We start from the raw sequence: 24,337 nt of genomic DNA on the forward strand, positions 1-24,337 counted from the left end.
AACTTTGGAATTCATTAGTGAAAAGGATAAAAATTTAAATAAATTTCTTGCATTTAATAAGTAAAATTATTTTAAGTAAATCCATATATAATTTTCTATTAAATATAAACATAAATAAATGAAAGCAGCTAATAAATTATTATAAACCATCTTTTAATCAATAACACTAAATATTAAAAGATTAATTGCACAACTGCATACCAGTACACCAAACCAGTTAAACATACAACTACATACCAGTATATTTAATATAATGAATGTTTTCATCCATACCAACCTTTAGGTTATATAAAATAACAGAATATCAAATGGAATACACAACTCAAAATTGAATTTTTAAATAGTCAAGGTTCAAATGTACAATATAAGCAGAAAATGTATATCATAAAGAAATAATATTATAAAATGAAAAAATAAGAATATTTTGATTAATATACTTAAGACTATATCTAAAGTAATTTACTACAGTTTGAACCATGCTTTCCTTGCCATTGACAGACTGCCATTAACTTCAGAGAATCAGAGAGTCTGATTTTTTATGGCTTCATAAATTTCTAGAGACTACAAGTATTTTAAATATGCCAGATCTGATGTACTGGTTGTGTTTTTAGATAATATATATCTAGTTATTGAGGTGTTTAATATGGCACAACTGAATTTAAACAAAGAATCTTTATACATAGAGGAAGTCTACATTAAATCCTTTAATCAAAATTGTGATGGTGCAAAATTGAATTTTCTTCAGATCATTTGATGTATAAGTGTAACAAAATAAATCAAATGCATAGTAATTATAATATTCTAAAAATAACAACCAATTCTTCAACAAATCAGGATTACAGAAAACAATTAGTAAAGTTATCAAAAATAGAAATGCAAAATATTGGGTTGGGGAAAAGAAATCCATTATTTTTACGTTTATTTCAAGACTTTATTTAACGTGGTTCGGATTGTCCGATTTAGGTCAAATATGCACTGTTTTGTTTTATAATTTGTTGCCATTTTAAAGGCAACTTCATAATACCTCTCTCATAGAAGCCCTGGTCCCTATTGGCAAAAAACTCAACTAAGCAATTTTCGTGATCTTCTCTTGATGCCAATTTATCACCACTAAGGAAGTTTTGCAATGATAAAAAAAAGATGGTAATTGCTTGGTGCCAGGTCTGGACTATAAGGTGGATGCATCAAAACTTCCCAACCAAGCTCCCGGAGTTTCTGGTGAGTCACTATAGATGTGTGTGGCCTGGCGTTGTCCTGATGAAAAACAACACCTCTCCTGTTGGCCAATTCTGGCCGCTTCTGGTCAATCGCTAGCTTCCAATGGTTTAATTGTTGACAGTACAGGTCCAAATTAAATGTTTGACCATATGGAAGCAGCTCATAGTAGATGATTCTTTTACAGTCCCACCAAATGCACAGCAAAACCTTCCTGGCCATTATTCCTGGTTTGGCCACCATTTGAGCCACTTCACTGCGCTTTGACCATGTTCGTTTTTGCACAATATTGTCATATGTGACCCATTTCTCATCCCCAGTCACCATCCATTTAAAAAATGAGTCGACTTTGTTCCATTTAGCCAAGGCTTCGCAGATGGAAATTCGATCCATCATGTTTTTTGCATCAATTCATGTGGCACCCAAACATCAAGCTTCTTTTTGAATCCAGCTTTAAGCAGATAGTTTAAAACTGTTTTGTGGTCAATCTTTAGCTCTTGGGCGATGCTATGACTGCTAACATGCTGGCTCATTTCAATCATTTCCATAATTTTATCGACATTTTTGATGACGGGCCTACCTATGCGAGGTGCATCTTTAACATCGAAATTACCAGAATGGAATCGACGAAACCAAAATTGTGCATAATTGGCTGTGACAGTATCGGGACCATACACATCATTCACAATTTCAGCCGCCTGGCTTGCATTTTCGCCTTTATCAAAGCAAAATTGTAAAACATACCAAATTTTCTCTTTGGTAACTTCCATCTTTTACACCCTATAACTCACAACTAAATTGACCAATCAAAAAACTGTAACAGAATTTTTTTTAGTACGGAATGTCACTTTTCCAATGAGCACAAGTCTGAACTTGTTTGATCAATACTTTACGAGATATATATCACTACAGCCGTCTAGCAACAAAATAATGGATTTCTTTTTCCCCAACCTAATATTTATCATTTCTTTTTGAGAATATTGAAAATGTTAACTACATAAACTCAAAAATAAATGTAAATAGTTTAATAATTAACAATTAGATTTTTCTATGTAACTTAATTTTCTGCAACAAAGCTAATCCTAATAGCAATAATCATTTCACGTGTACATACTGATCACAATTGAATCTATATATTTTAACTGATTTATAATATTTTCTAAATTAATATACCTAACTCAATTAACTAGAAATTAACACTAAATCAAGAAAACAAACAGTTATATATTTCTTCTAAGCTACTTATAAGCTAGAACCTCCTTCGGGGGTTCTAGCTTATAAGTAGCTGATAGGAGGGGCAAACGCCCAAAAGGCATCTGTAAATGGCATACTAACTGAATAAAAGATGGAAAACAAGCCAAGTGTTGAATGAAAGTCACTCCATCGTGCCATTATACCATAAGCTAGAAATTATTAATCCTCTAGATCAAATTTTGAAAATAATTAGTCATTATGTATTAAAAATTTTAATAATTTGAAATTTAGGAGTATCTAATGGTAAAGAATGACTCTGAATAATATTTGAACTTTTAACTCTTTTAAACTAGACAGATAATTACCAATTTATATCATCTATCAAATTATTATTTCGAGATACATATGTGAGATTGGATGTGAAAAAGATATTTTTTATGTTATATATTATTTTCTTTTTTTTATTATTTTTAACTTTTGCATTTGCACAAGTCCACATTCTGTAGAATGCCAGGCGTCTACCAAATCCCAATGAGAGACGAGAGATTTAATAGGGATCTGATCTACATAGGATCAACAAAATGCACGATGGAAATCAGAGTTAAAGAGCACAAGGCGGATATACAATACAACAGAGCTACCACGTCACTCACGGTGTACGCTTCTGAACTGGGCATTAATGTGGACTTCGCGAGAGCCACATTAATAACCAAAACACCCCGGATAGACCACCTCAAATGGCTAGAAGCAATAGAGATTCACAAAGCGCAAACTAAAACGACATGCATTAATTCACGGAAGGAGATAGCTCTTTCGCTTGCTTGGCAAGCTTTATTACAAGAGGATGCCTGAAGATTTGATTGAGGTCCGATGACACATGAAGTCATGTGACCTTAAAAAAGAATGCAATGCAAGAATATCTAAGCACGCAGGAGAAAGACGATTCAGAACAGCACAGAACACAATGGATACAGCGCTTGCGCAATGGACATTATGCATTCGAACTATCATTGTTCAAATTTGTTTTTTAAAAGTTCGGAACAGCGTTATATAAAAAAGAATCCAGCAGTTTTAACCTAAGGAAGGACACGGAAGGTGTCCGGAAAACGTTTGTTGATTTGATTTGGTTATTTTCACACCGGTCACAGGCTCAAGTAAGTGTTGTATTTATCTAATATACACCCCAGTGTGTGTGAGGAAGATAAATCTAAAGTGGATAACCCAGATACAAGCTTAAGGACTGTACAAAGATGTTTGACTAGTTTTGGATTACATGGGAGATGACTAGCAAAGAAACCACTTATCTCTACAAAAAACAAAAAGTTGAAATTAGCATGTGCACATGAACACATCACTTGGACCGAACAAAAATGGTCCAAGGTGTTATGGAGTGATGAATCTAAATTCAATGTCTACTCTAGTGAGGGTATATGATATATCAGACAACCAGTGAACATGAGATATGACCCAAAATACATAGTTCTTATAATAAAGCAATGTGGTGGGTGATTAATGGTATGGGGATGTTTCTCTGCAAAGGAAATTACTCCAATTCATAGAATTAATGGAATAATGGATCAAACCATTTATCAGAGCATATTGCAGAATCAAATGCTTCCTCATGCAAGTCATTCAATGCCAAGGAAATAGATCTTCCAACAGGACAACAACCGAAAACACACAGCAAATTTGGTAAATCAATGGTTTTAACAGAAATAGGTGAATCTTATGACATGGCCAACCCAACTGCCAGACCTAAACTCCATAGAGAATCTTTGGATGAACGTATATGCCAGCATACATATTCAAATCCGGATGAATTGTGGTCTACCATTCAAAAAGCATGGTGTGAGATTTTCCTCTCTATTTAGAGTTTTTACACTAATATGCTAATTGATTTCTCCTTTCCCCGACTTCTGTCAGGAGAGGTCAAGAGAGTGACCCTTTGTTTTTCCTCTTTACTACAATGCAGTAAAGAGGTGACCTTCTTCTCTTACAAATGATATTCCAAGCATCCTGGAAATTTCCCCCCCTCGCACCTGAGTTTCAATTATACGTATCCACCTTCGTGAGACATCCTCATTACCCAATTAGCATACGAGGAACCAATCCCTTGGTCTAGAGTAGAAAAAGGGTCACCTTGCTGTGAGGTCCAAATCAAACATTCCCACCTGCTCCCATATCGATGATTCACCAAAGGACGACAATTATTTCGTAAGTCCCAACATAGATCGTATTAAAAGTTTTCATCACAGATTTCTTAAGTGTGATGAAAAATTTGTCATTAACTTATTGATCATTGATAATTCAGTAATTAAAAATAACTAAAGTAGTTTATTCTGTTATTAATCCACAACCATAAATCTATATGGCTTTGAAAAAAGCAATTATTTATTTATTATTCATTAACAAATCCTGTATAATTCATGTACAAAAGTACATGTTTATCAAACACATACAACATACCTATACCAGCATGCTTGAAATTAATATATTTTTACTAATGTTTTCATCTGTTTATAACCGACATCTTCAGTTATATAATGCAGAACAAAACACAAACATTTTTAAACACTTGATTGATTTTAATGTAAGTGTTTAAAAATGTTTGTGTTTTGTTCTGCATTATATAACTGAAGATGTCGGTTATAAACAGATGAAAACATTAGTAAAAATATATTAATTTCAAGTATGCTGGTGTAGATATATTGTGTTTATTATATCCCAGTACTGGAAAGTTATTTATATATTTATTAAATTTATCACTTAATAAATTTCCTGAACTTTATAAAATATTAATAAACTGAAAAAAGATCAGAAATTGTTTTGTTATGCAATCAAAATTATTAAAATGAAAAATGATAAATAATACCATTTAAATTAAAACTATTTATTATTTTTTTTGTACTTTGTAAATTTTTGGGGAAATTTTGTGTACACTTGAGAAAATTTTTGGAGTCTGAAAATATTGTGCATCCCTTTTCATAAGTTGTATTGCACCACATTATTTCTTGCTGCCTGCAGACAGCTATACTTAGTCAAGCATATTGTCAGCAAAAAATGAACAAGGCAGCTAAGGAAGCAGATTTCCTGACTTTCTGTAATTTTTTCCAAACAGTAATGAAAATTCCTGACTTTCCAGGTGCATAGGAACCCTCTACATATATACATATATGGAAGTAAAGATTGGCTTGGAACTTAGATGTCTTTATGCACCTACCGACTTTGAAGTGGAACCCAAATTCACATTCTTACAATCTTTCCTTCTATACATTTCTAAATTAAATTAAATTAAATTATAATTATTAAAATTCTTATGAGACAGTGATTCCATCAATCGCTAGAAAAACTTTCAAAACAAATTATTTAATAATCTATAAACATTATGGAAGAAGTCCAGCAATGTCTAATTAGATATCATCACTACATTAAGAAAAATTTTCTATTCCTAATAGATGTTACTTGTAATAAAGAAACAGACAAAAAGATGAGAAAAAGACAAAAATATCTAATTATGAATACATTAAAACACTTGAAAATTATTTCATTTTAGAATGCAAATTCTCAATATACTGTGTATTATTGAATATACTTTGTCATCTTAACATCACAGGCATAACTTTTTAATATGAACTTTTCTTACCAATAAATAAATACTCAAAATATAAATTATAGTATTTAAATGACATACTTATAAAAGATCAAAGACTCAGACAAAAGAAATGTGTTGATTAACATGATTAAGTTGCCAAACTATAAAAAAATACTTAGCCTATCTGTTACTGATATAAGAAAATACAAATTATTTCTGTAAAGAAATAACTATAAAGAAATACTAATACTTTTGATAAAAATTTTAAAATTCTATTTAGCATAAATTCACATTTAATACAAAAATGAATGCTTAAAGCATCCAATTTAATTGGCTAACATGGCATATGAGAGATATAAAAATTCAACTCTCTATGTCAAAATTACCTTAAAATTAATCCGTATGAAGTTGTAGCTGTTAAATTCTCTCACCCGTCTTTTATCTAAAAAGACAGAAGTGACTTTTTTCAATAATGTTTGTTCATTTACATTTTCATGTAATATGCTACAATCTAAACAAAACAAATTTGATTTAAATTTCAAATTTTTTAAAAATGCTTTATCAATATGTTATCATTGATAACTGATGATAATAAATAAGTGCTAAGATTGTGAATAATGGAATATTTTATTTCCTTATAGAAGAGAGTAAAACATGTATAAAATTAAATGGTAGCCTATTACATCAATTCAATTGTAAGTGTATTGTGAGTGTTTGGAATGAATATGTTTTTAATGTATGTGATTTTATTGTGTTTGTCAATGAGTGTGATGTCTGGCCTGTTGTGATAAATTCTTTTATCTGTGATTATGGCTCTGTCATAGTACATTTTGTGTGTTGTTTTACAATACTGTTTATTATTATTATTATCATCAACAACCCATCTCGATTATAAGATACAGCTTTAGAGATAATCTATGCAATCATTTAGAACAACAGAATGATACAATAATTATAAACAGTGAAAAACCATACCTAATCTTAAAATAAGATATATAAATTCACAAAACTGCTAATTATTCTACAAGTATTTCAAAAGAAATAGCAAGCCTATTTGAAAAATCCAATTATTCTTTTGGCATATTCCTGATTGTGAGCAGAGCATCTCAAAAGTTTTATTTTAACAGTAGTTGATTTACTCAAAAGAATATTTTGCCTAAGGTTAAGTGTTGTGTCAATGGTCAATGTTGTTGAATATCCATGCTGTTTTATAATTAAACTCAATGACAGTGACTAGGATGCTAGTACAGGGTGTGAAGGTTCTTCTTATATCACACAGTAGAGCATCGATTATCCGACATAATTGGGGACTGGGGTTGGTTGGATAACCGAAAAGTATGAAAAAATACATTATTAGTATACTGTATTAGGCCTGGTTTAAATACTAGCCTCCCTTTTATGGTTGAGCCAGTGCTGCCAGCTAAAACATGCAAAAATTTAACAAAAATAATATTAAAGTAGTCAAAACATAACCAAATATTGTAGCGCCACATCACTAGTGGACATTTGAATTTGCCGACTAGAACACGATCGGTTAATCGGGAGTTGGATAATCGATGCTCTACTGCAGTGGTTTTCAAAGCGGGTGCCGCGGTCCCTTGGGGTGCCGCAAGTACACCACAAGGGTGCTGCAAAATTTTTAAATAATTAAATTAAAATTACTTAAAATAATGGAATTAAAGTATTAAATTAAATAAATAATTAAAACAATTATAAAAAATGAATATTGGTTTTTTTCTACTAATCTTGTTACGTCACCACTTGTCTCAGTGACTCGGTAATTGGCGATACGTAAATACTATAAAAAAAAAACGAACTAGTTACTAGTTGTCTGTTCTTCTGTTCCTGCAGTGAGTAGAAGTGCAATATAAATGCGTTGAATGCAGTAATTGTTTATATTATTGTTATATGTTCAGACAATAACGAAAAAGCATCATATAAAAATATTTTTCTTCTTTACAAGAAAAAATAAATTATTAACGTGTAATTAAATTTTATAATAAAATATTGAAGTTAATTATGTTATTCAATATCATGAATAATTTTTTCATTAAAAAAAGAAAACGTGAAGATTCTAATGATCGAGAAGTGGTTACTGGTAGCAAAGCTAAGGAATCAACTAGTAAATCATAAAAAATTGAGAGCTCATTTTATCACCAGATACCTTTATAATAATAACTTTTGTTTTGAATGTTTTTGTGTTGTTTGGAAATAAACTTACTTACTTTAAAAAACTTTTATTTTTTTCAAAGACTTTTCATCCTTCATATCTTTACTAACCGTAAAAAAGCAAAAAAAAAAATAAATAAAAATAAAATAATAATAATAATAGGGGTGCCGTGAATTTTGTTTAGTAATTTCAGTGTGCCACCAGACAAAAAAGTTTGAGAAACACTGCTCTACTGTATTGCATCCTTCAGAAGAGAAGGATGCAATATGTTGTGGATAGGAAGGAGATTAATATGATTGGAATGAGAGAGGTGGTGTACATTTTATTTTTTAAATTTTCTCCAGTTCTATGACAGTTTCTATACTAAGAATAAGTTTAAGACTAAAATCCTCAAGAAATTTTAATCAATAGATAAATGTGCAATATAAATTGTATATGTGTATTAAATTTAGTTTTTCATACTTTTAGCTATAAAATAAAATAGAACCTATTTATATTAATATTGTCAATGATTAATGCAGTGTAATATTTATTATTGTATTACATTTTAGGATTATATTTATAGGACATAAAAACATATGGTATGTATTATTAGTTAAAGAAGTAAAATTTATTCACCAAAAGTAAAAGTAAGACTAATAAATATCAAGCAAAAAAAGCTTAGCAAAATATTTAAATATATAATTATCAGGTCAGTCCATAAGTTCATGCATATTTTTATCTACAAAAAAAGCAGCAAAAAATTTTAATTAAATTTTATTTCAATCTATAATGTATTCCCCATTATTTTGTACAATTTCTTGCCATCTTGATAGTAGCTTTTTAATCCTGTCTTTGTAAAATGATTTCGGTTTTGAATCAAAATATTCAGAAATAGCCCTTTTTACATTGTTCTCATCCTCAAAAGTTTTCCCTTTTAAAAAATTCTGCAAACTGCAAAAATGATGATAATCACTGGGAGCAATATCTGGCAAATATGGTGGATGAGGTAAAATTTCCTAGTTGTAGCTATCAAGTTTCTGTACAGTTATTTTTGCAGCGTGTGGTCTGGCATTGTTATGCTGCAAGAGAACATGCTTTCTGTTCACTAACGACAGTCGATTTTTTTTCAATTTTTCATTTAAACGCTCTAATTGCTCACAATACATTTGAACTGTAATTGTTTGATTAGGTTCTAACAGCTCAAAGTGAATTACACCTGACATATCCCACCAAACAGACAAAAGAATTTTTTTTTGGATGCAACCCACCTTTTTCAGTCGGTTTTGGCTGCTTGTCGCGATCCATCCATTGTCTTTTTCTCGTCACATTATTATAGAGAATCCATTTTTCGTCTCCAGTAACCAGCTTACCAAGAAAAGGTTCTAAAGCAATATGGGATAAAAGAGACGTGCAAATGTTTACACGTTATTGTCGGTTAGCTATTGACAGTTCATGTGGTATCCATTTTCCTAGCTTTGAAACTTTTCCGATTTGTTGTAGGTGTCTATGAACAGTTCCATGGGATGAATTTAAATGTTCCACAATTTCATCAACTGTTAAAGATGGTTCTGCTTCAACTAGTGCAGAGAGAGCATCATCATCAAAGTCAATGGGTCTTCCAGTACAAGCCTTATCCTCCACACTAAAAGCATTGTTTCAAAATCTTTCAAACCACTTCTGTGCAGTCCTTGCACTTATTACGATTTGATTATTTACAGTATTTATTTTTTTGGCTGCATTTGTAGCATTCTCACCACTTAAAAATAAAAAGTATAAAACATGTCTTTTGTATTTGTCGGTTACTTCCATTTTAATGAAAATAAACAACTGAAATGTTCACAATTCTGAACAGTATTATATGAATGAGATCCAATTTAACATTTCATTATCACATTTTTGCATTTTTTAACATTTTTAACAGCAAAACAAGATTTTTCTCAAGGTCATAAAAATGCGCATGACTTATGGCCTGACCCGATAGTATTGTGGCAAAATTTATAAATATTTCTTTGGTATACAATGACAAAATTAATATCTTTTGCAAGATTTCACTTTCAAAAATCTGAAGAAACTGCCTAAAATTTTACAAATCATGAAACTTTGTTCAGATTCTCTGACTGAAAATAACCAATTCTTCGATTTATTTCTCTCCTTTGACTCAACAAGTTTGAATCGATGAAAATAAGAAAAAATTATAAATGATTTCATGTTAACACAATGGAAATCATTAATGAGTCATTATTGTGATGATATTGAAAGTTAAATATGTGAAAAACAAAATTTAATATTTAAACTACCGCTGCATATTCTTCATCAATAAATGAATAAGAGAAAAGTTTTGATTAATAAATAATAGAATTATAAATTTATATGCATCATCAGTGTAAGAACATATGTGTAAAATAATATTCAAAAACATAATTCCATTCAATTTAATTCACAAAAAATTTAAAATACATTGGATTCTGCTTATTAAAATCATGTTTATTGTTATCAGCTTCTTATTGTGATCACTTTTCATAGTTCCAAAACATTTGTGCATTTTCTATGAAAAATGTATCATTTAATGTAATCAATGCTTTGGTTAATATGATCGGTTAATGATAAACTAAATACCAACAATATCAGTGCAAGCTATTTCAGATACCTGTAGGTGGTGATTTGTACATCTGTCACATTAGCTTCTTCAGTTTTTTCCTCTTGAGAGAGCAGTTGTTTAGAAAAACAAACAAAACATGGGAAAAATCCAGAATTGTAAACCAATAAAAATTTGGACATCGTCAAGACCACCATGCTACACATTTATTGGCCACTTTCTGTACATGTATGGTACATATGTTTATAGAAATACATTTACAGCATAAAAGAAGCTTCAATCTCATCCCATAATATTGTATTTTACAGATGGTAAGTTATTTTGAATCTCAAGGTCCATCTACTGTACTATACCCACTTTGATCTTTATTGTTTAGTATTGTGGATAAAGCAACATAATGATCTACCATTGAAAAACAAATTAAATATTTTAGAATATTACTATACAGTAGACCTCCCTATAACGGGTTCATATAAGATGGATTCATATAACATGGCAGAAAAATTGCAATCGCGTTCATATAACACACTAAAAGAGGCTCGTATAACACGATAAAAGAATGAGACAGATTGTCATGGCCGACTCGTGTCTCAACAAGATTGGTTGAATCTGGACCAATAGTGGACATTGCACAAACCGTTGAGTTTAAACGAGCAGCAGACCTACTAAAAAACATTTATTATTCAACAACCATAAAAATTATATTTCTATTAATGATGTCTCCAAAGTTCAGTGAATTTTTCGCAGAAAAAATAACTTATCAGGAAACATGTGCCCACCATTCGATGAGCTGCTTCGTAACGAAAACAAGCTTAAGCAATGGTGTCTTCAAACAGTGTGCACTTGGTAAGTATTCCTACAATTTTTTGTCTATAGCATAGTTTATATGGATTATTCTCAAAAATTATATGTGTTTTGGAAATGTTCGAGTCAAATTAGTCTAGAATTGATTAATTTTATGGAAGAAAACCTTTCAAACAGCCATACCCCCTAAACTGCACAAGTGCCGGGCTGTGAACGGCTCATGTATTTGTAAAATCTAAGTGACTCGTACAAGACGGAATTCATATAACATGGAACGTATCTACCATGTTATAGGGGGATCTACTGTGTATAGTCTCCCAAAAATAAACCAAAGAAATACTGCAGTCCAGTTAAAAATCTCACAACCTTTGTTGTGCTTGCTTCTGAAGAAGAGAAACAATCTTGAAAAAACAGCACAATCTAATCAGAACAATGAAACTAAAAAGAATTGTTATATAAAAGATAGGAAGGCAGAAACATCTTTGAAGTTACGGTTTACAGAAGTACAAGGGAAAGACACACTGATTAATGATCCACTTATTTATCAAAAAACTGAAGACTTTGCTAAAAAATGAACAAAGAAAATTTTTTAGCAATTGATGAATAGTTTCTTTGCTGGAAAAAACATTGTTTACAAAAGGGTACACAATAAAGAAAAAGATGCAGGTTTCTCTTCAGCGAAACACTGACTGATGGAAGAGTGGCTAAACTCCTTCCTGAATTTTTGCCTTGAAATGTTTATAACACTGATGAAACCAGCCTTTATTTCTGTGCTGTGATCAAACATATTTATTTATTCAAAAATGAAAAAATACAAGGCTGTAAGATTTTCAAGGAGTATGTGATTATCATGTGTTGTGTAAGCATAGCAAGAGAGAAACACAATTTGATAGTGATATCAAAAATTGTTGTTTTAAGAAGTGAGAGCATTATTGGTTACTTATCATTCTAATAGTAATGACTTGATGATAGCAGCAATTTTTAATGATGGGTCACTGGGTTAAGACTGGAAACATAAGCACTAGATCCTTCTTTTGGTTGACAATTGCAAAGTGCATCAAGTAACAAACTCTTTAATTCATATAAAAGTCACATATTTGCCATCCAATACATTATTACTCATCCAATCTTGTGATCAGGGTGAAATCCAAACTATGGATGCATACTAATACCACAAAATGAACAGTCAACTTCTACAAGACATTAAAATCATGAAAATGAATGCAAGAAGCTGTCAAAAAAAGACCAGTCTTCTAGATGTTCTTCATCTTTTTACACAAAACTGGGATGAAATTACATCAACTACAATTGTAAACTAATTCAAGCACAAAGATTAACTAATGCTGCAAATGAAGGTACAGCTGAAGGTACACATTCAGCTGTGTGAGATTTAAATCATCATTGTTTTCCTTTTGGAAAACAATGATGATTTAAATCTCAATGATATGCCATTATCTGATTTCAATGCTTGGATGAAAACTGACAGAGGTATCCGCACTGAAGAACTTACCTAAGACATCTATTCTACTGTAATGGAAGAGGCAGCTACAAAACACAATACTGATGCAACTGAAGAAAGTGACAAGGAGAATGACATAACTAACCCTCAAATAACTGCCAAAATGCAGAAGTACCGAATGTCTTATGTTGTAGAGTACAATGAAATCAAACAATTTTAGGATGCAATATTCTTAGAAATGCCTTTTCAATGATTTATTATGTAAAGACTATAGACAATCAAAACTAAATGAATTTTTTTATCACTTAATACCATGCAGGATACATTGTTTATTTTATACTCTTTTTGGTTTTCAAGTTATTTATGTCACTCTTTTTACTATAAGGAAGAAAAAAAAAATTTATGAATAAACTCTACAAGTGTCGTCACCAGGTGGCAGCTTTCCTTTTTTTTAAAAAAACCTACATTTTCCAGCACTAGTTTCCAGTAGATAAAAGCAGTTACACCCCCAGAAGGTATTGATGGACATAAGCAAGACATCTGTTATCACCAGTTCCTTTTTAAGAAGTTATTTTATAATTTTAATTGGAAATATTTTTGTGTTTTACAAGGACTATTTTATACTACCGGCAACATGTAGCCTACAAAGAAAAGTCGGTCGCCGAAAAAGTGTATTGTCTAGGAACATAGAAAATAAGTGTGATCCCTTTTGGGCAGATTTCGTCATTATCTTTATTGAACAATAATTCTCCATCGGACGAAAAATTTATGTATAAGATTAAAATTTATTGATATTCGATATGATACACAAATATTAAAAAAATATTTAAATAAATAAATCTAAAAGTTATTTATTTACATCTATCTTGCATTAAATTAAAATATTTGTATAAAGTATATTGCAGTTATAATAGAATTTTTAACTGTCATATACCATTTATAGCAAAATCTAACTAAATTTTATGAACTATTGAATTTATTTGTTATTTTATTAAAATTATTGTATTCCCCCCGTATTTGAAACAGACTGTTGTCTACAACAAGCATTTTAAAAGAAAAACGAGAAAATCTTTCAAATTTTGTAAAACATTTAAAAATAATAACTTGATACTACTACATTTTTTAAAATAACTGTAATCCTAATATACTATTTGAGACTATAATTAATATGTAAACATAAAATGAAAATAATTTGTTTGTAGAATGGTCTATATAAAAAATGGCATATACAAAACTATATTTGAAGTATCATAGTTAAAACTTTTCAACTAAAGAATGTTATCTGAGGAAAATATATTCAAGTATGCAATTACAAACACATTTATTTTTAAATTTCATTTGTCTACTTTTTAAATATGTATAAATGTGATAAAAATAATCAATCATCATTCTGTTCATAATTATACAATTATAAATTATAATTCCTATTTGAAATTTAATTACATACTAATTTTTATGGTTATTATTAAAATTAAATAATTTAATATAACAAAACACAGAGAGTAATGTTTTCACTAACTAAATTATAATTTTATACAAAAATAGAGACTGAGTATTATGCTAAGTTGAAGTAAATTAATTTTTAAACATATTAATAATACATTTACACACACACACACACAAAATAAAGTCTGAACAGAGTATCCTTTTAAGAATAAATACTTTATTACATATTATTTGCTAACTAAATTAAGTCATACCTGTGCTATTTGGTAAACCTGGAGGTAATCTAATTTCACAATGTTTCTTCTTGAATATATCTGGATATTTGGAAGATTCAAGTTGAGGTCCAAGATCTTCCTGAAATAATAATTTCAATTATTGGCAGACCAAAAATATCAACATTTATAAAAATTTACTGTAAAATTACTAATTATTTCAATGATTAAATAGTTATCAATACAAGCAGTTCTCTGCTCCTCCATACGTTATAAAATAGAACTATTATATTACAAATAAATTAATAATATTTGTAAACTGTTTACTTTTAAAGATTTTGAACATTATTACTTATTTTAAAAAGTTTATTAATTAAATCAAACATCAATAAATTATTTAATATAATAATCATAAATGCCTGATGATTAGAATTGTTGACAATCTCTGCATTGACGAAGGCTGAAAGGATTGACTTCAAACCTCTGGTTAACTCATCATACACAGCATTCAGCCACATACATTCCACCTCTTGAGCACAACATGGACATGTATATATGACAGTCTCAGGAAGACAAGATAAAACCTCATACATGTCATCTGTATAAGTTGTAAAGAAATAAAAACAAATTTGTATTATGTTTAATTTAAATTATGAGAGAAAGAAAATTATTATATTTATTTTATATTATTTGAACAAAGATATAACAAAATATTGAATTTACATTAAAAATAACACTTTTTAACCTATTAGTGTTTATAAAAAAAAACCATTATTTATAATCACTAACTCAACTATTAATTTAATAAACTTATTCAACCTACCCGTTATATCATCACACTTAGCATGGACCCATAAATGACATTTTGCACATTGCATCATCTATAATTAAAAATAATATAGCGAAAACGTTAAATTTTACCAATAAAAAATTTTCTTTTCAAAAATTTACTAAACAAAGTTAACCAAAATAAGACATAACATTGTTTGAAAAGTTCAAATGGGCAAGTTATTGGAAGATAATTTAATTATCTTGCATATTACTATTTATAAAAATTTAATGCATATTTACACAAGTTTGCTATTATTATTCCTTACTACTACAAAGAATGTACAAACTTAATAGTGTTGATAATGTAATTTTCACATGTAAAAAATATAGAACTTTCAGGATTTTACCAAAAATTTCTATCATAAGTAATGTATTTGACCGGTCGTATTAGATGAAACTGCTCAATATGATACAAAAATGATTTTGTTAGAAAAAACACAATAAATTTTCTCCTTGGCATCTTTTGATTGTTCTTTTGGGTTCTGTTATGGTGTGTGGAGTTTTGCTTTAAGCTTGTTGCTTTTGTTGAAGATTGCTGTTGCTTATATACAGTTTTTTTTTTATGGTTTTGGCAAGAATGTGTAAATATTCCTTAATCTGTTTCTAAAGCATTCTATTCCACACACTTTATTATAACTGTATATTATTGTTCATAAATTTGTTTTTTTTTTCTTTTTTGTAAACAATATGACAATGCTCAGAAAGATCTCTTTAGGAGATATAGAGCTAAAAACAATAGATGTTATTATAACTGTGTCCATGACTATCTAATTAGTCCATTTCACCTTTCTAATTTTTCTATATGTATACACACACACACAGTTGAACTTGTCTCACAGGAATGAAAAAAAAAAAAAAAAAAAAAATTAAGAATTAAGATAGATAGGTTTCAAGATGTAGAGGTTCCTACATATTACACAGTAATAGGGTTGATTAGAGGTAGGATTGTTTATTAATACAATAGCAAGTACCAGTACATATCTGCATTAGGTATAAATAAAACATTTTTGATATATCTTAATAGAAGTAGTTTGTCAATAGTTTCTGCTGCCCAATTTTCTTCAACCGATAAGACACAAGCCAAACTCATAGCCTTAGCTTATCAATGGGCCAGGTGGATAAAACTGATGAACAATGGTAGTTGATTTGAGTTCATGCCTTGCAATGGGCTGGCTAAATGGAGTTTTCCAGGTTTTCTTCATGTTTATAACATCTAAATAGGAGAGAGTTTCCTGTAGAAAGTCCTCCTGTGAGACATTCCCCTTTGGAAGATTGCCCATGTGCCACATTCCTGTAAACAAATAGATCAAACCAAACTCGTAATCAATCAGAGAAAACCAGCGTTCATTGCAATTATGTATTGTATCGCAAGAGATGTTTCTCAACTACAATTTAGGCTATCAAAATGTAATCACTAAGCTTTGAAATTGTAATTGACACATCAGTCCATAATTTGAGATACAGAAGTTTTGGGAGGAAGTTTGAGATAAACATGGAAAAAATATAGAATTTAGGCTGAAAATGCAAGAAAAAAATTTCAAGATAGACAAGCTCAACTGTATGTACCACATTTCTTCATTCTCTTTCAACTGAATTCTATACACATTTGACACACAAATGAAATTTTAATGGCATTATATTTGAATTAATTGAATCATTAATAAAATTACTATCAAATACACCAACAACAAATGATTTATCCTATGTTGTTAAAAGATTTTAATACAAATGAATGAATAAGAGTACAATATGATAAGAGTCTATTTAAACAAAACAAAAGAAAGAAAATATATAAACTGGCCTACTCTTCTGAATAGATTTGATAGATATAGATAAAAATTCAAATTAAAATAAATGCAACATTAACTAATTTTAAATGAAGTTCAATGAATTCAAATATCAAATACACAACTACATAATTTCTTTTTCAAATACAATTGTATTTATAATATACATTTTATTTTTATAAATATGAACTTCTTTTTATTTTAACTTATTTCAGTAAAATTGTATTTGATAAAGAAAAATTATTAACTTACATTAAATTGCAGCAAAGATTAATCAATAATATTTAAATAGAAAATTCAAACAATGACATGCTCAGTAACTTATATACTAGTTATAACTGCATTTATATTTTATGAGATGTTACTAGTAAACCTTGTGACAATTCAATATATTGCACATTGAAATTTAAAATAACTTTTATTTGAAATGTAATTGTATTCTTGTAACAACTAAACTTACCTTACTTTCATAATCATTATTATCATAACTCAACTGACAAATTGGACAATAACTACCTACATAAAAGTAAAATCAATTAGAAAATTTAATAAAAGTAAAACCTTTATGATTATATATTTTACTACCAAACACTATACCTTTAGTTTTACGTAGTGAACATTTAGAACAATATGGCAAATCAAAATTCCAAACTGAACCTTTCTGAATGGTTCCACTACAACTTTTGCATTTCATGCAAGTTGGACAAACCTGAAAGATAAAAAAAAAAAAAAAAAAGGAAACAATGAAAAATGCAGTTAATCCAAGCTGTTATCTAGCATATTGTGAGATCGAGGGAGGTAGGAGGAAATCATATCTCCCCCTTTCTGGCAACAGGTCATTGACCTTTCACTTGTCAAGATGGCTAAGTTTATGATTTCGATCCAGAGAGTCGGGACTTTTCGTGTTGGGCGAGTGGATGGGAGGTGAGATGGGGTCGACGATAAAATGAAAGCGATATTCGAGTCAAAGAGGACACCATTTAACCATTAAAACAAGATTTATTGGAATTAAACAAAGGACACAATTACAAAAGTTGACTAATTTCCCTAATTTGCATAGGGTTCAAGAGAGAGCTTACAGGTTCATTTCATACCTCATAATATGTTCCTTATCGAGTTAGCACTTTGATATCCAAGAAGGGTTTATAGGTATCCAGGAATGGCACACTTTTATAAAGTCACGACTTAGCGCGGTGACGCTGGAACATAAGGTCCAGAGCGGTGACGACCTGCAATTGCGTTGGTCTGGCAGATGATAAGAGACTCCCCTGAGGGGGGAAAAAGTGGCTTTTATAGCTTTAGGCTGGGAAAATTGGTCACATGATCTATGGTTGATGGTGATTTGGGTCATAGGTGTTCCCGGGACCAAAAATATATGACGAATTTGGACGTTAACTATAAACTTAAGGTGCAAGATGATCTGTATACAGCGTGAGAACAATGGATAGTTGACAGTTATACGGCCAGGGACACATATTTTCTCGGCTAGGAATTTTTTTCTATCGAGGATGTTTACAACAGTGAAAATTATTACAATTTTGAGTCTGCTGGAATTCCAATCTCACAATATTAAGATCATATTTTATCTTTAAACATTTCTACATTAAAGACAAACAAACAAATTCTTACCCAGACGTTCTTTTTTGATGGCTTTGAAGGATAATCTGGTCCAATACATTCTAAATGATAACATTTCATGCAAACTTTGCATTTCAAAAGCTTTAGAAAATAATAATAATTTTTTCAGTATGTTTTATTATTTTATTTCAAAATTTCAAAATTATAAATATAAAATATATTTACATTTTCTTTTAGTCCACATACTATACAACTTTGGCAACTTTGACAGCACCAAGTTTCTTCATCAAACCGATCATTAAATGTTTCTTCATCTAGACAAAATGAGTGAAATGGCTCACAGCATAAAGAGCAGAAGATAAACTGAAATTGCTATATTAAAAGAAAAAAATCCCTTTAGTAATATTTCAAACATACACCTAATGTGAAAAAAAAAATCAATATGCAATTTTGATATTGAATATATACAGCAATAGCTTGATTTGTGGTTAATGCATTCCAAAAAAGTACCATGCTATTTAAACTGCACTGAATTAAATGGGCTATGTATTTAATAGGAATAATGTTAATGTGTTTTAAACATACATGTTTACATTATAATAAAACATCTATGCTTCATGATTGCATAATCATAAAATCTCCTAACACTGAATTGAAATGTAAAATAAAATTTGATCTTAACAAATGATGAGCTATCTCCCTAACATTATTATATGCTAAATATCACATTGATTTGTTTGATCTTATCATCTCAGTGATTGATGTGGGCATTATTCAGAATTTATTAAAGGGCAAAGAATGTTTTAAGTGTTATTTCCAATGAGACTATTTAATACAAAATACTGGCAACAAAATAACTGAAAAATAATTATATGTAAATTTAACTATTTTTATTGTTACATCAAACTGCAAAATTTCAATGTCTCCTCAATAAATGCTAATAACCCTAAAGTTTGTAGTCATGCAAATGGTTCTGCATATTGCAATGTTACTGCTCATATTGGGAAACCCTGCTTTTATATAATATTTTAAAATGTTCAGTTTTTAATAATTAAAAAAAGCAAATTATTATTATAAGATAACAGATTATAAAACCTCAAATATTTTAATTTTTGCATATTAATCCAGTAAATTGATAAACAAAGTTATTAGGGATGAATACTTCACTTGTTTCAATACAATTATTTACTACATTTTTGACAATATCTTTAATTATTTGCATTTCAGAATTTTTATCCCCATTTTTCTTTTTTCTATAGTTTTTGAAATTATGAGAATAGCGAGATTAAGACTGAAGTTTTAAATGCGAAAACTTGCACATCGGATGTTCAGCGCCACTTTGCTGTAAGCCTAGAAGTTTGACAATGGCGTTTGGAATGTTGAGCGTGATTCCACTGACTTTCCAAACACCATTGTTAAACTTCTAGGCTTACAGGAAAGTGGCACTGAACGTCCAACATACACGTTTTTGTGTTTAAAACTTCGGCCTCAACCTCGCTAATATTTTTATGTAATTTTATTTTCATCCTATGTCTTAATAATGAAAGAAAATTATAAATTTTTAATGAGTTAATATAATAAACCCATCAAAACATTATTGTAAATTTTTATAAGATTTTAAAAAGCAAAGATGTTCAATACTCCGGTCACCCAATCTGATTCTTATTTTAGTAATGAAAAGTCCTGCAACCGAGAATGTCTTCCAATTCAATTGATGAGAGTGGAATCGAGTTTAATGCATTTAAGAGAAGACAGTTGATGTGTTTTTTCACCTGTAGCCTGGCAAATTTCTAGTTCGTTTTCGAGATTGTAGTAATTCTTTATTCTCTAGTATTCTTGATTTGTCTGCCTCGGCTGCTTTAAATAGCGGTATCAAACTTATATCCCAATAATTTGGCAATTCGTTTGGCTTTAATAATTAGGTTTATGAAAAAACTTCGTACTTGCAGACTTCATACTTGTTTGTATCCTTGTCCAATTTGCACAACCTGGCATTACACAGTTATTGAAGCTACTGGGCATGGTTAAAAATTAAGACAGCATAAGCAGAATTATTCCATATATCACAAGTTCTGACAAGTAAAGCATTTTCAGAGTCCTGCCACAAATAAGCTATATATTGATTATTGACCATTTGTGACATGCCATAACGAGGAAAAATTAAGAAAAAAAAAACTAATAAGAAGTTTAAAATTAATAAATACAAATGTATTCTGACTGTTTATGAGTTAATTATATTCCTATTTGAAAAATTTCCTCAACCTTAACACAAAATAAGAAGAAAGTGAATTTTTAAGAAATTTGCAGGATTTCCCGGGATGAGAAAAATTTCCCGGGTTAAAAAAACAACCGGGATCCCGTTTGAAAAACCCTAATTAAAATAATATATATTATGATATTTACTTACAAATAAGAGCATGCTCTTATATGCAAAAGTCACTTGTTTTTGTGCTTTTGAAACATGTCCTGCTTCACATGCTCTTATAAGTACCAGCTTGTTTTGGTTTATAAGAGCACTGTAATTCTGTGTCAATGTAAATTAAATGTACTCATATAGTAACTATTCATTGACACATCTGTGATAACTCTTATCTACTATATAAAATCAAAAAACCGGATGGTTTCTGTCACGGTATGCCAAAAACGGCCACTAGGGATGCCCCTAGCTATTATTTAAATTAACAATATGAATTATTTTATATTTATATTATATTTTTACAGTATAATTCAGTATATTATTTTTATTTGTAATAGCAATTTATTATTGATATGAATTTATTATTTATACCATGGAATGACACCGCTGCTGCTACTGAAAAAATGGGCAGTCTGAATCGGCGTATCGAGTGCCAGCAAAGTATAGCGGCAAAGCTAGCAATTGCCAGAGTCCATGCACATGCCCCGATGCTTGCATCAGGCCTTTCAACTGGCTATAATATGATATAATAGAAAGATTAGAAGTGCGAAATAATCTAATAAAGTTAACCTTTGTTGTTATTTTTGCCCGGGCCATGCTGGGCTCATCTGCTAGTTAATAATAAAAGAAAAAAATGCTTTCGATACTATAAAAATTTAAAAAAAAAAAAATAGTAAGTATTTTTAGGTCTTTATGGAATACAGTACTGAATTTGCTCCATCTATAAGAGGAAATAAATGTACAGAAATATGGTAATGTAACAAACAAAAATCAAACTTTTATGCAAGTTTTGTTTATGGCATTATCCTTTGATACTGGACTGAAGAAGTCTAATAGCATTGGGAATTAGTTCAAGTTTTATTTCTTGCTCTAGTAATGCAATTTTTGTGCATTATTTAACGTTTGGAGTTTAATAAAGCTATTCAAAACTTTGTTTATTATTTTCTTTTTATAAATTCCTTTAACACTTCTAAGATTTATGATTGAAAGCCAAAACTAATTCAAAGTTTTCATTAGTGGTGTTTAAAAATAATATTTATGTAAATCAATTTGTTTTTTGCTGAAAAATATTTTATACAGACCAAAAAAAATCAATATTAACATTTATTATAAAAAATAAAACCTAGACAAAAATTTGCTTACAATATTTATCAATAAAAACCAAAAACTCCTTTATTGTATCCAACTTCATCAATTTTACATCACAGAAACAAAGTCATATGAGAGAGTTAAATTTTATCTGGAGATTCTTCCTTTTCTTAATATATAAAATTGTTTCAAATGTCTCTCTGATGACAGTATAGTTTGAAATACAAGATGCTGAGATTTTTTTGTGTTGTCTTCTATTAATGAACATTTTTAGGTAAACAATTATCATTTTCTTAATACAGGAAATCCCCATTAATTTAAACTTGGATAGTTCAAAATCCCATTAGTTTTCATAACTATACTTTCATTCTGGCTGGGGGGTAGAGATTTACATGTTAAGGAATTTGGTTAGTTCAAAATATGGCTACCTTAAAATTTGAAGTGAAATTCTGTCCAAACTGTGATATGTCTATGCTAACTTGTTCATTTAGATCAGTGATTCTCAAACTTTTTCAATCCACCGCCCCCTTTGTTCCATAAAGTTATACCCAACACCCCCTAACTGATTTTCTCTTGTGTGAGAAAGGATTGGAAATATTCTTAGGAAAATTTTCTATGAATCTCATACTTTGTGCCCTTACCGTACATTGTTCTCAACATCTGGAAACCATTAAACACAATGTTTCCTCTTTTCCATTTAACAGAGGAAAGGAAACAGCTGTCAGTGACCCCAACTTTTGCCTTTGATCACCGTTCAAGTACTGTCTCCAGTGTCCCCCTAGATTTGCTCACCACCCACAAGGGGGCATTATCGCCCACTTTGAGAAACGCTGATTTAGATCAAAATGTATCCATACTATAAGAGAACAATATACCAAGACAACTCTAATCTGGTCAATATGGGTTTACTTTTGTGGTAACACATTTTCAGGTGTTACCTTACCAATGGTCTACCTTTTTCTCTCTTCTCATAAAACATGGCTCATTTTTGGAATTGCAAGATTGGACTATGAGTAGCAGATTGAGATATTTATAGGGCTCTGGGCTACTAGATTTGACGAATTACTACTTTTTAGGTCACTTTAAAAATAATTTGGGCGATGTTTCAAGGAATCTGTTTTACTTTTTTATAAAACCCATCTGGCAACCTGTGAAGTTCTCACCAGACACATGCTGTTTACCTTCACATTTATATTATTATTAATTATTATTTAACAAAAATAGCATTCTTTGTATGTATCCATATTCCATTTGCTTAATAAATTACATCAGTTATGTGGCATTTGGCGTAGTGTACAGATATACATAAACGTTGGATAATTCAAAATTGCAATTATTTCGTCCCTTGAATTTCAAACTAACAAAGATTTCCTGTATGTTTAAAAATGAAGTATAATAAAAATGTGAAGATAAAAGTAAAAAATAAATTACCCAGAATTGGAGTCATAAGTTTTGCTAAATAATTTTAGCATCACATTTATAAAATTTTAGATTAATAAATGAAAAAAATAACTACAGTCAAGTCCGCATAAGTCGACACCTGGATAACTCGACACCATCGGTTAAGTAGTTTTCTGTGGTCCCAGCTGACTTACATAGGCATTAATGTTAAAAAACTCCGGTTTACTCGACACCGTTTAACTTGTCACCACTGGATAAGTCGACATACTTTTGCTGTCTCACACTCTGATAAGTCATCACCCCCTCCTGAAAAACTGAATTCACTCTGTACGTGTGGTGCAAACTCATTTTTTTTTTCAGGAGGGGGAGTCGATTTATTTATTAATATATAATTAATATATTTAATATATTATTATTATTAATATATATATATATATATATATATAAACATACATATTAATAAAAATGCCTTAACATTTTATGTATTTTTATGTATAAAATAATAATGGATAAACAAAAAGAAAATATACAATCTACATCAATGTCACACCAGTATCCAATTTTG

The 24,337-nt window shown here is 29.9% G+C and overlaps 1 protein-coding gene across 3 annotated transcripts in view; it reads right to left on the reverse strand.

Moving 5' to 3' along the window:
- trx (trithorax) overlaps positions 1-24,337 on the reverse strand; it is a 135,220-nt gene that overhangs the window by 35,781 nt on the left and 75,102 nt on the right. For all 3 annotated transcript variants that reach the window (XM_067266959.1, XM_067266958.1, XM_067266957.1), the window contains 7 exons: positions 19,092-19,238; positions 18,918-19,007; positions 17,886-17,997; positions 17,749-17,804; positions 15,494-15,551; positions 15,090-15,268; positions 14,713-14,812 (listed from right to left, as the gene is read on the reverse strand). In XM_067266959.1, coding sequence (XP_067123060.1) covers positions 14,713-14,812; positions 15,090-15,268; positions 15,494-15,551; positions 17,749-17,804; positions 17,886-17,997; positions 18,918-19,007; positions 19,092-19,238 — 742 coding nt within the window. The remainder of the gene's footprint in view (positions 1-14,712; positions 14,813-15,089; positions 15,269-15,493; positions 15,552-17,748; positions 17,805-17,885; positions 17,998-18,917; positions 19,008-19,091; positions 19,239-24,337) is intronic.

This window comes from Centruroides vittatus, unplaced genomic scaffold (genome assembly GCF_030686945.1).
Source record: "Centruroides vittatus isolate TY-2023 unplaced genomic scaffold, ASM3068694v2 contig_290, whole genome shotgun sequence".
In the NCBI taxonomy this organism is placed as follows: domain Eukaryota; kingdom Metazoa; phylum Arthropoda; class Arachnida; order Scorpiones; family Buthidae; genus Centruroides; species Centruroides vittatus.